At 42.2% G+C, this 17574-nt stretch overlaps 1 protein-coding gene across 1 annotated transcript in view; it reads left to right on the top strand.

Moving 5' to 3' along the window:
• Positions 1-17574, top strand: part of PLCH1 (phospholipase C eta 1) — a 219331-nt gene that overhangs the window by 17673 nt on the left and 184084 nt on the right. The window contains exon 3 of the mRNA XM_061168176.1: positions 2707-2825. Coding sequence (XP_061024159.1) covers positions 2747-2825 — 79 coding nt within the window. The 5' untranslated portion in view covers positions 2707-2746. The remainder of the gene's footprint in view (positions 1-2706; positions 2826-17574) is intronic.

Below are 17574 nucleotides of genomic sequence, written 5' to 3'. Positions count from 1 at the left end.
AAGCGTCACTCGTGTTTACTAAGGGCCTGTGGTGTGTGCGCAGCTCAGGGGCAGCTTCCTGGCTGCTCTTCAGCAGCACACAGATGCCAGGGGAGCTCAGACATGCCAGTAATTAACCAAAATAGGGGACACACAGCCTGGAGACCATAGTGTTCAATTACTTATCTTTGTGTTCTAGTTTAATCATTTAAACCGAGTCCTCTCCTCTTAAAAACACCTACCCAGCAGAGCTCGTCATCCAAACATACAACTTGAAGTCCCTTTGCTACTCACCCTAGCAGCAGAAATGAGTCACTTACTTCAAGGTCCTCATCTCTCCCTTCATCTGATTAGAAGGAAGGGCCAAATGAGGGCCAGATATGAGTGTGTATGTTTTAACTGTGTACAAATGCACTTTTTTTTTTCATCTTTCCATCCCACTAATCTGACTTGGATTAAAAGTGAACAGAGAGAGCAAAATAAAGAATGAAATAAAGAATAAAAGAATAAAATAAAAATAAGGACTAAAAAAACCAAATCATAAGATCAAGTTAGTAAGGAAAAATTAGCATGAATACAGAGCTCTCCTTAATTCTGGATAACCTAAAATATTTCTAGTATAAATCATGAATATACTTTTGTAGGAAATAGTTACTACTGGTATTACTGAAAATTATTTCTAGTTCGTAAAAAAAGGTATTCTTACTAAAAACATAAAGCGTACATGTATGCAAAATTGAGTACGTGGATGTATATAGAAATGAATATGTTGTGCTTAGTTGCTCGGTCGTGTCCAAAACTTTGTGACCCCGTGAACCATGTCACGCCAGGCTCCTCTGTCCATGGGGATTCTCCAGGTAAGAATACTGCAGTGGGTTGCCATGCCCTCCTCCAGGGGACCTTCCCAACTCAGGGATCAAATCCAGGTGACCCTCATAGCAGGCAGACTCTTTACCATCTGAGCCACCAGGGAAGCCCAGAAATGAATATACTGTATAAATAAGTAAATGCATAAAAAGACTAGAATGATGCACACCAAGCCAAAGTTATCATTCCAGGAAACGGACATGAAATGAGGCAAGTGGGGATTATTTTTGATGTATTTCAGTATTGAGTTTTGTTTTTTTTTTTAATTGGTGAGCATATCTAACTATATTACTAGAATATTAAAAAAAAAATCTTTGTAGTACGGGGTATTGGGTGGGGAGAGGGCAGGGAGGGTCGCCTCCATAATCGTTTGTTTTCTGGCCTATTTTACAGTTGTTTGCATGGGTGATTTTATCTTGGTGGGGCGGGACTCATCTTCAGCCTGAGGGAGCGGGAGAAGCAGCCAGGTGTAGCCAAGTGTCCACATGCTTAGTCCCTTAGTTCTGCCCGGCTTTTTGTGACCCTTTGGACTGTAGCCCGCCAGACTCCTCTGTCCATGGGATTTTTCAGTCAAGAATACTGAAGTGGGTTGCCATTTTCCTCCTCCAGGGGATCTTCCCAACCCAGGAATCCGAACTCTTGTCTCCTGTGACTCCTACATTACAGGCAGATTCTTTACCTGCTGAGCCTTTGCAGAAGTCAGGTGGGGGTGGGGTAAGAGGAAGTGGGGAGTTAGGCCTGGAGTCAGAGAAAAGGGAGGTGAGGTTGTGGTTAGGGAAGGGAGGAAGAATGAACATCAAGGAGCCAAGGAGAAGCGCTGGCAAGAGCTTTAGGAACCTCTCCTAGTTGTGGTTCCATTAATGAATAGGCACATCTCTGGTCATTTATTTTCATCTGCACTTACTGACTGCCTTTAAGTCTAGATTGCTTTAATAGGACAGATGACAAATTGTTTCCCACCTGTGGGTTTTCTTCCTGCCAGCCTTGCGTGGTTTTCCCTGGCTTTATTTTGTGATCAGAAAAGGAGTTGGAATTCTGAAAAGTTGCTTTAGCCAAATGCTGGGAACAAAGAGAACCTTGTTATGCACATCAGCTTTTGGAGGGGTTTAATTTATCAGCTCGGATCTCTGCCTTTCAAGTCCTTGCTCTGGTTAGCACTGTGTTTCTCTGTCCGTGGAGGGGACAGACCCACTGTCTGGAGAAGCCAGACCCACTGCTTGTGCACCCGGCTCTGATTACACAAGGAAGCTCAGTCTGGTCAGAGGCAGGCCCTCGTGGTCCTAAGTGGCATCCATAGAGAGTCCAGAAGAGGAGACAAGCTTTGCTACTATGTTTGCTTGACCCCCGGCTACATGGACACGTTATGGTTTCTAAGATCTCCATGGACAGATCATAAATGTAGTCCTCTGGCATGGTGTTGACTTAAAAAGTCAGGAACTGGGAATGACAGTCACCCTTCTGTTATCACCTCCCCTCCTGCAGTTGAGCTTTCCTGAAAAGCGACCAGCATGGGCTGGCTTGAGTCCTGGCTGAGTGGGCGAGCCCTGGAGCACAGAATCTAGTCTTGAAACTTGTTCCCTGGTAGTGGATTGGTTTTCCCCCAGGACGGCGGTAACTTTGAGCCCTGTAAGGTGCTATTAGAAAAAGCTCCAGCGGTGGTGTGTTAAAGGACCTTCTTCTGGGTGGGAAAACTTTGGGGGAATTTCTTGGGGCCTGGGGGGTACCGGCTCCCCGTGTGGAGGAGGTGGGAGCGCTGTGTGCTGTCCGCGAATGCCTGGGGCCTGAAAGCATCAGGCGGCCAGTGTGGGCATGTGGCTGCCGCTTTCTTCACTTTTTGTCTCATTCTGTTTCCCTTGACAGGGCAATTTGGTTTTGATGCTGTGCCAGCAATCTCCCGACAATGAGTTACTGGAACTTGGAGAAAAGGAACTGTGTGCAGTATCGCAGGCATTTTCTGGTGGACAACAGTCCGTTTCATGGTGAGTTGCCTTTTCTACGCCTGTAGTTGGATCTTTTGTTTCCGACAGCACTTTTATTCCAGCACTCCGGATGCAAATGTGGCATAATTATTGGGTTGAACCAAGAGCTTGAGTTAACTTGCTGATGAAAAAATTACCCAAGAAGCCCCACAGGACTCCTTGCCCACAATTGGAATTGGCATGCCTCACCTCAACAACCGTAACCGCATCATCACTTTCTACCTTGAAAGTTAGTTTGTGTCAGGGCTTTTCCTCCTCTTCTGTGCTGTCAACTTCAGTCATATTCCTTCCTTTCTGATGTTTGAAATTTGAGGGGCTAGACCCACAGGTAGTATTCAGTTAATATTGGTGGATCATCAATCAGGGCTTATAACCAGCCTGGTGTGTGCGTTCTATCAGGCACCGTACAGAACGGAGCAGGTCACGGCACGTAACCGGGACAGGGTGGATGAGTGTGGCTGTAAATCAGAATGGTCGACACTAGTCATTTTCATGTAACAGGGCGGACGAGTGTGGCCGTAAATCAGAATGGTCGACACTAGTCATTTTCATGACAAACTAAGATGAATTGCTGCTACCCTGCTGATAGACAGTTAGGGGTAAGCTCTGTCAATCCTGGTATCAGGATGCCCTTGGGTGAAATTGACTCAAGAGTTGAGACACGTGTGTTGGCAGAATTTGGGGGGAGTGATCTCCATCAAGAGCTAGTGGAACTGTATCGAGAAGAGAGATTTCATGAGGAGTGGAGTGCTGCTGAACAAAAAAGCCTTAACCTAAGCTGCCTTCCCCTCTGTCAGTTTGGTTTTTCTTCCTCAAGTTAGTGCAGACATAATACTTTTTTATTGTTTTAAGTTAAGTTTAAGATAAACTTTACTTTGTCAAAGCATGCTTTGGCATTTTTTTTCACGTTCATTATACCACCTTGCTATGGAACTTTGCTAAATAGAGGATGCCTTCATTTACAGGTCAAGAAAAGGAGGAAGAGAGGAAAAGACCAGCCCAAGTTGGCATAACCAGTTATTAGCAAAGTCAGATCTAATATTTTAGCCTCTACCGTTCCAGGCTGAGTCTCTCTCGGCATTGTGTCGGTGAAGACCTCTTAGCAAAGGAGATGAAAATATTGTGACTTAACACTTTGGCACTGAGTTCCGCTTTGTTTTCCTGTGAGCCTCATCTAAGGACCCTGTCCTAGCATCATCTCTATACAGTGTTTGCTGTTAAAAATTTACAAATTCGTTTGCTGTTACAAAGTGTGGTATTTTCTGTTACAAATTTACTTGTAATAATAAAAAAAAATGATAAGGAAACACAGGAGTTAGAAAAATTGCATTCTTTTTCCAAGTTTTGTGCGAGTTTTGAAAAAGTTCAGGTTTTATTCATTCGTTATCTTAGAATACCTTTGTCCAGACATCTAAAGGCTCTAACAACCTAAAAACAATTTTCTGTGTATTTTTATAGTTGTGTTACCACTTAGTGAATTACTGTATTGTTGGTAGCCATGCTGATGGCTTGAGAAACACGGTCCTACCAAATCCTTTTAACACTTTTGCCATAGTTATTATTCATCCCATTTTATGGATGGGGAAAAAGGTTTGCGGACGTTGCAAAGTGGTGATCTAAAATCAAACTCATATCTGCTTAACTCCAGAACCCCACTGTTTTCTTCCAGGCTCCATCTCCATTTTAATAGAGCAATTAACATTCTGAGAGGTTGGAGTTCTATTCAGCAGTGTTTGCTCAGCTATTAACTAACCATATCTGATCTTGACGAAGTTATATAATCCTTCAGATCTCAGTTTTCTCCTCTGTGAAATGAGTGTGCCGTTCTCCATAATTTTTTAGGTTCTTTCCAGTTCTGGTCTCTGAGATGCCATTGAAGTATTTCTGAGGATGACACGTGTGTGTGTTTCGTGAGCCGTCTTGTCTCTAAACGTGAGATACACAAGGGGGCAGCAGAATACTTAAAATATAAGTTGGTTCCTTCTTACATTGAAAAATTACTCTTTTGAGAGGATTTAGAGATAGCAAATCTTCTCAAGATTAAAAGGATTAAAACCAATTAGAATTATGATTCTCTTCATTTGTAATAAAGCAGTAACCTTCAGTATTTCTGATAGTATAAAATATCATTTTGGATCTCTGTGCCAAAGGCACATTCAAGAAAGAATGATGCTTCTGCTCTTGCGCTGTGTTTACCTCTGCAGAAAAGTAATGCCTGTGAAGACAGGGGTTTATTTAACTGAAGGGAGAATTGTGAGGCTTCTTAGTGTATTTTAAGCCAAGAGAGCACTAGTGATATCATTTTTATAGAGAATGTCTAAACATTTCTGAGAAAAGATAGGGGACGGGATGTGTTGAGTTAGAAAGGTCAGATTTCTTTTAGAGGAGCTTCTCCAGGTCTGCTGGTAACTCTCCTTACATAACCAAGGCAAACAAAAAGAAACAAAACCCCATTCATTATAAACAGAAAAGAACCATTTCCTCTGCAAGATAAGAGACTTTTAGAATATGCATACTTAAGTAGTGTTCCCAGGAGAAAAGAGCCAGGTTAAAATGAGGACTAGGTGGGCTGCTCTGTTGGCTCAGTGATAAAGACTCCACCTTGAATGATGGAGATCTGGGTTGGGAAGACCTCCTGGAGGAGGAGGGCATGGCAACCCACTCCAGTATTTTTGCTGGGAAAAGCAAAAGAGACAGAGAAGCCTGGCAGCCTATTGTTCATGGGGTCGCAAAGAGTGGGACATGACTAATGCCACTCAGTTCAGTAATTCAGGCATGTCCAACTCTTTGTGACCCCATGGACTGTGGCAGGCCAAGGCTTCCCTGTCCATCACCAACTCCTGGAACTTACTCAAACTCATATCCATCCAGTTAGTGATGCCATCCAACCATGTCATCCTCTGTCGTCCCCTTCTCCTCCTGCCCTCAATCTTTCCTAGCATCAGGGTCTTTTCCAGTGAGTCAGTTCTTCGCATCAGGTGGCCCAAATATTGGAGTTTTAGCTTCAGCATCAGGCCTTCCAATGAATACTTAGGACTGATTTCCTTTAGGATTGACTGGTTGGATCTCCTTTCAGTCCAAGGGATTCTCAAGAGTCTTCTCCAACACCACAGTTCAAAAACATCAGTTCTTTGGCACTTAGCTTTCCTTATGGTTCAACTCTCACATTCATAAATGACTACTGGAAAAACCATAGCCTTGACTAGACGGACCTTTGTTGGCAAAGTAATGTCTCTGCTTTTTCATATGCTGTCTAGGTTTGTCATAGCTTTTCTTCCAAGGAGCAGGTGTCTTTTAATTTCATGGCTGCAGTCACCATCTGCAGTGATTTTGGAGCCCAAGAAAAGAAAGTCTCTCACTGTTTCCATTGTTTTCCCATCTATTTGCCATCAAGTGATGGGACTGGATGCCATCATCTTCATTGTTTGAATGTTGAATTTAAGCCAGCTTTTTCACTCTCCTCTTTCACTTTCATCAAGAGGCTTTTTAGTTTCTCTTCACTTTCTGCCATAAGGGTGGTGTCATCTGCATATCTGAGGTTATTGGTATTTGTGCAAGCAATCTTGATTCCAACTTGAGTTTCATCTAGCCTAGCATTTTGCATGATGTACTCTGCATATCAGTTAAATAAGCAGGGTGACAATATACAGCCTTGACGTACTCCTTTCCCAATTTGGAACCAGTCCATGGTTCCATGTCTGGTTCTAACTGTTGCTTCTTGACCTGCATACAGATTTTTCGGGAGGCAGATAAGGTGGTCTGGTATTCCCATCTCTTTAAGAATTTTCCACAGTTTGTTGTGATCCACACATTCAAAGGCTTTGGCATAGTCAATAAAACAGAAGTAGATGTTTTTCTGGAGTTCTCTAAAGCCACTGAGTGCCTGCAAGCTCTCACATAGCTTACAGGTGGGTTATAGAAGTCAATAAAAGTAAAAATAAAAATGTAACATTTGTATACTGTTTCACAGTTCATAAAGTGCATTCAGAGCCTCCTTTTCTGAATATAGAGGAGGTGAGTTCTCATTGGAAACAATGCAGAAAATTACCCACAATCCCACAAACCAAAGAGTAACACTAACCTTCAGTTTCTGTCCAGTCTTTTATCTTTTCTCATTTTTGCAACAGTCCTGACCTAGGAATAGAATATTTTGAACAGGTAGGAAATGGAGGGTGCTGGCTAACAGTAATGAGCTGGTTGAACTGACTTAATTCTGTGTCACTGAGGAGAAGACCTCTGGAAGGAATCATGATGAGGTTTTTTTTTTTTTTTTAATTTTAATTTCCCACTTGTCTGTCCTTTGCCCCGATTTTTAGTGAGTCTGTTGAATCCAAAGGGATTATAAGCCTATCAAAGAAGCCAATTGCTAGAGGCTTTTTCTAGTTGGATTTTGTTTCTAATTTGTTTGCTATAGAGAAAAAACTTGGGCAAAGAATAATTTGTGCAGTATGAACCTTGCTTTAATGGCTTATATTTTTGTAAATTGTTCTCATTTGAAAATGACCTGTATCCTCAGCTCTTTCTCTTGGCTGTCATGAATTGCTTCATTTTTTTCTGACTTAGGACACAGATTCTTAAACCAATTGTCAGTATATTTGCTATTTAACATATATAATTTCTAATGTACATAAACTTTTTTCAAACATTTGAGTTTCTCCAAGTCACCTTGGAGGTGACTTAATATTTATTTCTAGCACTGCGTGTTATAATTGTGATATTGGAAAAGCAACCTAAGTAAGATTCTTATTTGACTGTGAAATTTGTAGTTACCTTTGCACTGGCAAAAAGCAGCATGTCCCTTTGGGGGGAGGTGGTTGGGGGTTGGGGGGTGTGTGTGTGTGTGTGTTCCTAAGTCCTTCCTGACCACAGGCAGACCAGTAGCAAGGACTGACAGGTTTTTAGGACAAATGTCATTTATTCACAGAAGAAGAGTGGAGAGGTTTACCTCACTGGAATTCCATACTGTCAGATCCCGCCTGGTAAATATGCAAGGAGAATGAAGTTATATAGAAGGGAATTAGGGTTCTCATTAATTTAGCCCAGTTTATTAGCAAGTTATGACTGAAGCAGCCTGCCTGCTTTAGGGGTTTTGGGCATTATTACCTATTATTTTTTTTTTAATAGAGTATCATTACTTTACTGAATCAAAGCCTAGCTTTTCCAGCCAATGGCTGTATAAACATCCTCTTCTGGGTCCAGAAAAATACCAGTGCATAGAGAATACCTACTAATGTAATGATAGTCAAGATATTGTGGGCATCATTAAGATCAAAAGTATCATTTCTTGGAGAGGAACACTACATGGAAAAAATTTCAAAGACAAATTGAGACAACGAGTTAAAAAAAAAAAAAAGGCCTTAAAGGAGAGAATGTATAATATATATATAAGTATTGTAAATTTAATAGAACTAACTTTGGAAGCAGCTTTGCCCAGTGGATTCCCCTTTAGCCCCATACTCAGGCAGAAAGCACGGAGGACAGGTCTGTGATGTTAAGGGCATCTTGCAAATAGCCAGAGGCAGTGACGGCTCAGCAGAGAGAGCGAGGCCTCTTGCAGGGGTCACCTCCAACTGGGTTGCTGTAAACTTTGTGCTTTGGACCAAGTTTCCATGTCATCAAATGCAGCTATTTAGGACAGATGACCTCTAACTAAGTGTTTAAATGTCAAGAAATGCTTGTTTTCCCACCTCCCCTCCTCAGGCCACTTTTAAATAGAGGCTGTTTGAGGAATTTGCTATGAATTAACTGACCATCATCGGCTCAATAGACATGAGTTTGAGCGAACTCCGGGAGATGGTGAGGGGCAGGGAAACCTGGCGTTCTGCAGTCCATCGGGTTGCAAAGAGTTGAACAACAACAGCAAGCAACCAAACTGGTCTACGTGCTTATTCCTCACTTGGGACAAGTCAGGGTTCGCCATTCGGGCCTTAACAAAAGGAGACACTGGTGTGTAGTTAGACATAAACTTTATTGTGAGCTGGTGAGGCAGGCTTCCTCGATAACCTTTTGGTTATGTGATGGTCTTCCTTCATCTCTTGGAGACAGAGAAAATTCTCAAAGCCTCAGTGAAATGCTTTTTATATCAAAATTCAAAATTCATTATCTTTACTCCTCTTCCCCCCCCTTTTTTTCTTTCTTCATGATGGGCATTCCATTTATAACTTATTTATTGAGCATTCTCAATTTACTGTAGCATATACACAAAGTTGTTTTATTTTTCACCAATTACTAAAAGATAAAACAGCTTTCCTGGTGGCTCAGATGGTAAAGAATCTGCCTGCAATGTAGGAGACCTGGGTTTGACCCCTGGGTTGGGAAGATCTCCTGGAGAAGGAAGTGACAACCCACTCTAGTATTCTTGCCTGGGAAATCCCATGGATGGAGGAGCCTGAAGCGTTACTGACCATGGAATCACAACGAGTTGGACACGACTAAGCGACTAACACTAACATATACAAAATTGTTTTATTTTTCACTTTGAAAAATAATCTTTGCAACATCTTGGGCAAATTCTATTAATATTTTTTGGCTACTTTTGGTTATTGAGGTGCTGTGTGCTCATGCATGCTCAGTTGCTCCCAACTCTGTGACCCTATAGACTGTAGCCCGCCAGGCTCCTCTGCCCATGAAATTCTCCAGGCAAGAATACTGGAGTGGGTTCCATTTCCTACTCCAGGGGATCTTCCCGACCCAGGGATTGAACCCAAGGCTCCTGTATCTCCTGCATTGGCAGGTGGGTTCTTTACCACTGTGCCACCTGGGAAGCCTACTTGAGGGTCTAGTCCAGTTTGAAATATTAAAGTCAAACTCATTTAAATCCTGTCTCCTCCCTTACCCCTGGCTTGGGGCTGAGGGTGGGCATTCTTCTGGCCCTGCTATAGTTCTTCCCCTTGAAGAAGAATTCAAAATCCTCAGATTTTGGTACTAGGAAGAGAGATCGGGGAAGCAAAGGCCTTTGAGCCACACCCCAGCCCCTGTTTGTTTGTCGTTGGTGGTGAGATGATCAAGATTCTGGTTCCATCTTCTGTGAATATTTGGTTTCACCCTGTCACCTAGGACTCTACAGAGAGGACCTGCTGTCTCCCTTCAGCCCCACACGATGTCCATATCTAATTCCCTCTAGCTGAGGCCTGGCTTCCTTTGCCCTGAGGACTCTTGGTGAGCGGGCGCGGGTGACTGCCTGGTCCCTGCGCTTTTTCTTATCTCCATGTTTCTGCACGTGGATTTCTGCGGACTTTGGAGGATGGGTCGGGTATGAAATTGCTCCTGTCCTACTCCCAGACCACTGTCTGTCTCTTCTCACACTGTTACAGGCGCTACCCCCATAAGCCTTAGGAAGCCTCTCTGAATTGTCTGCATTATTCTTTTATAGAGACATTACTTGGCCAACAAAGGTCCATCTAGTCAAAGCTATGGTTTTTCCAGTAGTCATGTATGGATGTGAGAGTTGGACTGTAAAGAAAGCTGAGTGCCGAAGAATTGACGATTTTGAACTGTGGTGTTGGAGAAGACTCTTGAGAGTCCCCTGAACTGCAAGGAGATCAAACCAGTCCATCCTAAAGGAAATCAGTCCTAAATATTCATTGGAAGGCCTGATGTTGAAGCTGAAACTCCAATACTTTGGCCACTTGATGCAAAGAACTGACCCACTGGAAAAGACCCTGATGCTGGGAAAGATTGAGGGCATGAGGAGAAAGGGACAACAGAGGATGACATGGTTGGATGGCATCACTAACTGGATGGATATGAGTTTGAATAAGCTCTGGGAGTTGGTGATGGACAGGGAAGCCTGGCGTGCTGCAGCCCATGGGGTAGCAAGGAGTCGGACATGACTGAGTGACTTAACTGAGCTAAAATGAGCTCTTCCCCAGCTTGTCTCTGGGAGTGACTGGTGCTCTGGTTTTAATTCTCAGAGTACTGTCTGTGCTATTCCATGTGCTAGGCTGTACACGTAATAGGGACTCAGGTCATATGATTTTGAATAGATGGAATCCTACCCTCCTTACCCCTGGCAGTTCTCCTTGGTCCTCTCTAGAGCCACCTCAGGCCAGTCTATGTCCACTAACATTTTGGATTCAAGTGATGTCCTTTTCCCAAAGGTACTGGTGTTCTTTATTGTGCTTGCTTCTTGCAAGATTGTGTGTCTGGACTAATCAGAACCAAACAATGATCAGATTTATAAAAATCCATTGGGTGATGTCTCAGCCTCTTTTCCCCGTTGGGAATCTGATTCAGTGGGCTTCTAGGGGGTGACTGGACCCACCGTATTCTCTTTTGTCGTGCTTTCTGGGTCAAGGTCATTCACATTTTGTAATGATGGAGGGCATGAAAAGACCCAGGTGGAGTGTGTACGAAAATGGCAAATTGAAGATCTGGACACCTGGCAAGCCCTGGTGGATGAGAAGTGAACAGTGTTCAGTCTTTGAAGCTTTAGTTGTTGTCTGCAATGAGCCTGTTGGGTTAAGTGATATCCTTGGCTGGCCTTTCCTGATAATCTCTCAAATTCTCTCAAACCTCTGGTCACTGGGAGTCCAGCCAAGCAGGCAGGCTACTGATTGTTTTATTCCTTTATGCTTGGGAATACCAATTTTCCACTTACTAAGTTAGAAAGAAGAAATATATTTAATAAACAGTCAACTTTTCCTTCTGATTTGCAGACTTCTCACGTTTTAAATGGTTACTTATGAGAATTATGTCCCCTTAGAGCTGTGTTACAAATTTAAGCCTTTGTTCTTCAAGCTGAATTTCCATAATTATAATTAATTTTCCTCTGCTCTCTCATTTTCCCCATTGTCTTTCCTATTCTGTGCCTAATGTATGTGCAGAGATTAATGGGAGGATGAAATGTCTTTCCACAAGTAGATTCAGGGTTCTTCCAGGGTAGCATAATTATTTAATTTAGTTATACAAAAGATCCAGATTTTTTTTTCTTTGACCAAAGTATTAATTATTAGTGATTGTATTTATAACCACAAACAAAGATTGAAAATTCCAGTTTGGTCCTTTATCTGTGTCCATGAGAAGTCATCCAGTTGAATGGTGATAGTTTATATGTTTTTTAGGGCTCGTTCCTTGAAGCAGATATGATTGGGGTGGTTATAAGTGCAAATTGTTGATTTCAAAGGGATATTCAGATTTTTTAAAAATCGGAAGCCCATCGCCTGGTGTATTTTTCACCCACTCTTGCAGCTTCAGTTCCCATCTCTGCATCCATAGCTCCCATCATTGTGTCCTTGGTTTAGACGGCTCCTCCTCTGCACCACGCTCAGATGTCCATCTTCCTACCTGATGGCTCCACTGATGCCTGCCGGTCCTCACACACAGTATGTCTGGGGCAAAACTGCCTCTTCCCACTGGTAGCTAACTACCTTGCCAGTCTCCTCTTTCTTCGCACCACAGCTATGCTGACTTTCGCATTCCTTGCCCACAAAACTAACTCCTTCTTTGCTTGGCTGGCTGCCACCCCATCCTTCAGAGCCCAGATTAAGGGTCCCCTCAAGAGGAGTTTATACTGACTTCCCAGACCAGATCAGCCCCCCTTTCATGCTACCCTATATCACCCTGTATTGCTGCCTCGTTGCATAATCACTGTTGTAGTAAAACAGTTATGTGATAACCAGTTTAATTTCTGTCTTCCTTGTATTCTGACTCCCAGGGTAGCAGAGAATGTTGTCACTTGCATCTCCAGTACACAGAGTGGCATTGCATGTGCATGCTTGTGTGCTAAGTCGCTTCAGTCCTGTCTGACTCTGTGACCCTATGGACTGTAGCCTGCTAGGCTCCTCTGTCCATGGGATTCTCCAGGCAAGAATACTGGGGTGGGTTGCATGCCTTCCTCCAGGGGATCTTCCCAACCTGGAATTGAATCCTCATCTCCTGCATTGCAGGATTCTTTACTGCTGAGGTGTTTAATAAAATGTTGCTGAATGAATTTACTCATTTTAACAAGGGAGGTAAGAACCACCTGTTTCATTATTTTTTGCACTCTTAAGTTTTGCCTGTAATCTTTGTGCCGTGGAATGCATCAGTTCTCCCGCCACACACTCTCTTCTCCCCTTCACCTGTGCTTTTGGCTTGGAGAACAAAAGGATACACCTAATACACCTAAACCATTCCTTCCTGGGACTGAGAAGGAAAGGGCCAGTCTGCTGAGAATCCTAGTATGTTCTAGAAAAGATGATTACAAATGTGTAATGCCTCAAAGTGGAAAAGGATGAATCCATTTCTTCAAAAGAATTTCTTAGACGTTTTGAATTCATTTAATAATACCCTCCGGAATTTCCCTGTTGGTTGTATATACTGGGAGAGGAGTTGGTGGACAGCCAGATGGAGGGCGATTTAATCTCTCTTTGGCTTCCCACTTGGCACAGTGGTAAAGAATCTGCCTGCAATGCAGGAGACTAGGGTTCAATCCCTGTGTCAGGAAGATCTCTTGGAGAAGGAAATGGCAACCCACTCCAGTATTCTTGCCTGGAAAATTCCATGGACAGAGGAACCTGGTGGGCTAAAGTCCATGGGGTCGCAAAGAGTTGGCCACGACTGAGCACATTTCACAGTACAAACTTGTGAAAATAGAGGTTTTGTCCGTGTAAAAATAACAGTTAATAAAAGCTGTTTAATTGCAGTGTTTTGCATACTATTAAAATTGTCTGCTGCTTGGGTCTGGAAAGTCTTCAGGCACAGAAGTGAGTGTTATCTGTGGGCTAATTCTTACCCCAGAGAGCAGAGAATAGATCTGCACCAAAACCAAAGCACCAGTTTCCCCAGTAAGGGAGGAGGAAAGGAGGCCTGGGGGTGCATGGTGAGAATAATCAAGCACAACAGAGCTTCTTTAAAAATTAAAGAGATGCACTTTTATTTCAGATTCACAAATAAGAAAATGGTGAGCATCTAGGCCTTTCACATCTAGGCCTTTCATCTGAGAATCTCAGGCAACATGAGAGTACGATTCTGACTTCTAAGTAGAAAAGTTATCCCAAGAATAATACCTACTTGGGTAGAATAAATGTAGAATCTGTGAAAACATTTTTTTTTTTTTTTTGTCAAATTTTGTCTTGTCCATATTCCTTTCTTGGTCAGAATGTGTGAGTGACATAATAACAGTGATTTCAGAACTTCTTGTATTTAAATGTAGAAGATGGTGACTTATTCCCAATTATAAAGGAGAACAGTGAATGCATTTATTATTTAGTGTGCTGTTTTATTCCTTGGCAACTTGAAGTTGAATATCAATGCATATCCACAGTGACCATTTTTTGAAACTATACGAGTGTCAGAGTTTCAAGGTATTGTGCTTTCAAGCCAGTAGAAGCTTATCTCTAGAGACTTGTGTTAATTAATTCTTTAAGTCAATGGTTCCCAGCCTTGGTTGCATGTTGAAATCACCTGGGAATATTAAAAAAAAAAAACCCAAAACTGTAGGTCCCAGCCCAGAGGTTCTGATTAATTGCTCTGGGTTATAGCCTGGGCCTGGGGGAATTTTTAGAATTCTGCATATAATTCCAGTGGGGGCAACCAATTAGATTCTGGAGGGTTGAAAACCCCCGACTTAAGATGGCAAATACATATTCTCTCACCAGAACTATGGAACTCACGAATTTGATCATGATTATTTTCTGTGATGATAGCCTGTTTTATACTGAATCTTGGTCTGGAAAGAGGGGAACGTCTCATAAGATTATGGATTCAAGTGTGTGTTTGAATATAGAAGCAGAAAATACGAAAGAGTCATTTATGCTTGGCATTTTGTGGATTTCTATTAATTTTTATTCACATTTTTTTCTGATAGCCATACAGGCTCACTGTTGAAAAGTTGGAGAGTTCAGGAAAGACTAAAGAAATACGAAGTAGTCTATAATCTCAGTATGTGCTTTAAGTCTGTACTTTCTTCAAGTGATTTAAAAACCGAAGACTAAGTAGTGGTTCTCCCCTCTAGTTAGTTATACATTAGAATCTGCTGAGGTACTTAAAAGACACTGGTGGTTGGGTTCTACCCAGTCCTAGTTAGATCATCTCTGGGAGCAGGATGAGTCCTCCATCTTCATCCTTTCATTCCTTCTATCTGGGTCTTTCTGTCTGTTTACCTTTGGGTGATTTTGATGCATTGTGAGGGGTGATACTGGGCTAAAATTGTTTGCTTGTTTTTTTCCTAAAAAAAAAAAAAAAAAGGTAACTTTATTATTTATTTGTTTTTGGCTGTGCCATGTCTTTGCTCCCGGGAGGGCTTTTCCCTTCATTGCAGTGGTGGGGTTACTCTCTAGCTGAGGTGCCTGGGCTCCCCATTGAGGTGGCCTCTGTGGTTGCAGAGCACGGGGTCTAGGCACCCTAGCTTCAGTACTTGTGGCTCCCAGTCTCTGGAGCACAGGCGCAATAGTTGTGGTGCGTGGGACTAGTTGCTTCGAGGCATGTGGGATCTTCCCAGACCAGAGGTAGAACCTGTGTCTTCTGCATTAGCTGGCAGTTTACCACTGAGCCACCAAGGAAGCCTTAAAATTGTTGATTTACTAAAATATTGATCTAATCAGTAAACTAAATTAAATTAATTTACTGACTGAGGACAGTATGTAATTATTTGCTACTCTGAGCAAAAGGGATGCACGAAACTCTTTTATGCAGAGGAGTGGGAGGGGCAAGTGATATGCTCCCCTTCATACGGTTGTTTTTTTCTAACAGATTTATTTCATATTCCTTCTAATATTGGGCTTTCTTAGTGCCCTTTTAGTGTGACTTGTCTTAACTTTATAGCTGAGATATTTGTTGCGTGATACGCATATATTCCCTTTAGTGTTAGTTGACCTCACAAGGTTATCCATAGCCTCCTGATGGTGAACAGAAATACTTTGGGAAGATTCTTAACAACAGGAAGCAGAATGTATAAGTGGTTTGCTTTGATTAATCTATAACGAGGACTGCACCGTTCACAACCGGTTAAAGGATGGATGCAAAAATAAATGTGAAGCATGGGAATTGGGAGAACAGTACCGTCGTTTGGAGCTCAGCAGATTAATCTTGAGTATTATTAGAATTGTGTTTATCTACTCTGGAAAACTAAGGGCTACTTAGAGATTGAGAGACGTGCACACATTTTGTTGTGGAAGGCAAACTTTTTAGCCCCTGTAGACATTTGTTCTGCCTCACTTCACATGTGAGAAAGCTAATTCTCAAGGTCCCTGTGTTGTTGCTAGAAGTTCAGAGTTGTGAAAGAGAAGAAATCTTGTCTTCTCAGATCATTCTTGTTTTCCATGATAGTTCATTCTTTGCACATTGGAGTCATATGGGGGGACACAAAGAGGATGTTAAGATATTTCAGTTTAGACCCTGTCAGGAGGAACTGGTGGATTCTATATTCCACTATTCTTGGGGCACTTCTATATCAGGAAAGGTTAGGGCTGATGCCGAATCAAGGTTGTCATTAGGACTGGCAATGCTGGACTAACATTATCTTTAAAAAAAAAAACTTTATTAAAGTATAGTTGATTTATAATGTTGTATTAATTTCTACAATACAGCAGAGTGGCTCCAGTTACACATATATATTCTTTTTCATACTCTTTTCCATTATAGTTATCACAGGATATTGAATATAGTTCCCAGTAGGACTTTGTTGTTTATCCATCCTATATATAATAATTTCCATCCAGCATTCTCTCTTTTAAGTTTTTCGACAGGACAGTTTTAGAGATGAAACTAACAGAGGTGAACATTGTGCCAGAAACCACATTGTTAGATTATGGTGTTCAAACCCAGGTTTGTCAGCCTAAAATCCAGAGTTTTTCTCCTATTGTGACACAATGATGTATTACACATAGCTTTTTCTTCTAAAGCAGTTGCGGGTTGGGGACAGGTGGGAAGGATTTGAATGTTTTAAAAGAATTTCAGACCTTTTAGAAGTCACTTGAGGATTTCACAGAAACACCATGGTGAGCTGCCCTTGGGCTGAGAAGGGGGCTTAGGGAACTGGGGTGGGGGTTGAGAGGAGGCATCTTCTAGAGGGGTCCCTCAGAGCTTGTTAGAAATGCTGACTCACAGCCCTGCCTGAACCTGCTGAATTGGAATTTGCATTTTCCCCAGATCTACGGGTGGTTTGTGTGCTCAGTGAAGAGGGGGCAGCTCTGCTCTGAGAGATGCACGGGGCTTGGGGTGCGTCCTCATGAGTGAGGGGTTAGTCCTTATTCTTCAAGGAACAGGTTAGAAGAGCGGGGTTAGAGGAAGAGAATGACCTCCACCGACCAACACACTGAGAGAATGGAAACGTGTGTGTATAGTTAAGGATATAAGCAACACCCCAGCCTACAGCATGCATGGCATAGCAGAGTTAGAAGGGATTTGAGAAGCCATCTCATGGGGAATTCTAAGCAGAACCTGTCACTGGGCTTCAGGACGTTGTAAAATCTCTGAAAACATTATTCCAGACACTCTGTGTTTATATGCATATACATTTCTTCATCGCCCTCCTATGAACAAAGTCCTTAGCTTTCATCATATTACAGTGATCTGTTACTCCTTGCCCCGTCTGAACACTGTAAACCTTTGACTAAAACCACTCTCCTTCAGAGATGAGAAAGCATATTCATATTCAGCCATCTAGTAGAAGGGTTAATTCTAAAAGCCAACATTCTGCCAATCCAACTCAACTGGCCTTTTTGATCTGAACTGAGTATTATGAAACTCTAAGTGGATTTTCTGTGAGATAAATCTTGCAAACCTCTGTATTTTCTGATTATTGGGAACGGTTAGATATTTTTAATAG

This window comes from Dama dama, chromosome 19, assembly GCF_033118175.1.
Source record: "Dama dama isolate Ldn47 chromosome 19, ASM3311817v1, whole genome shotgun sequence".
NCBI lineage: Eukaryota > Metazoa > Chordata > Mammalia > Artiodactyla > Cervidae > Dama > Dama dama.
The sequence above is the reverse complement of the archived record's forward strand: the minus strand, read 5'-3'. Positions and strand labels throughout refer to the sequence as shown.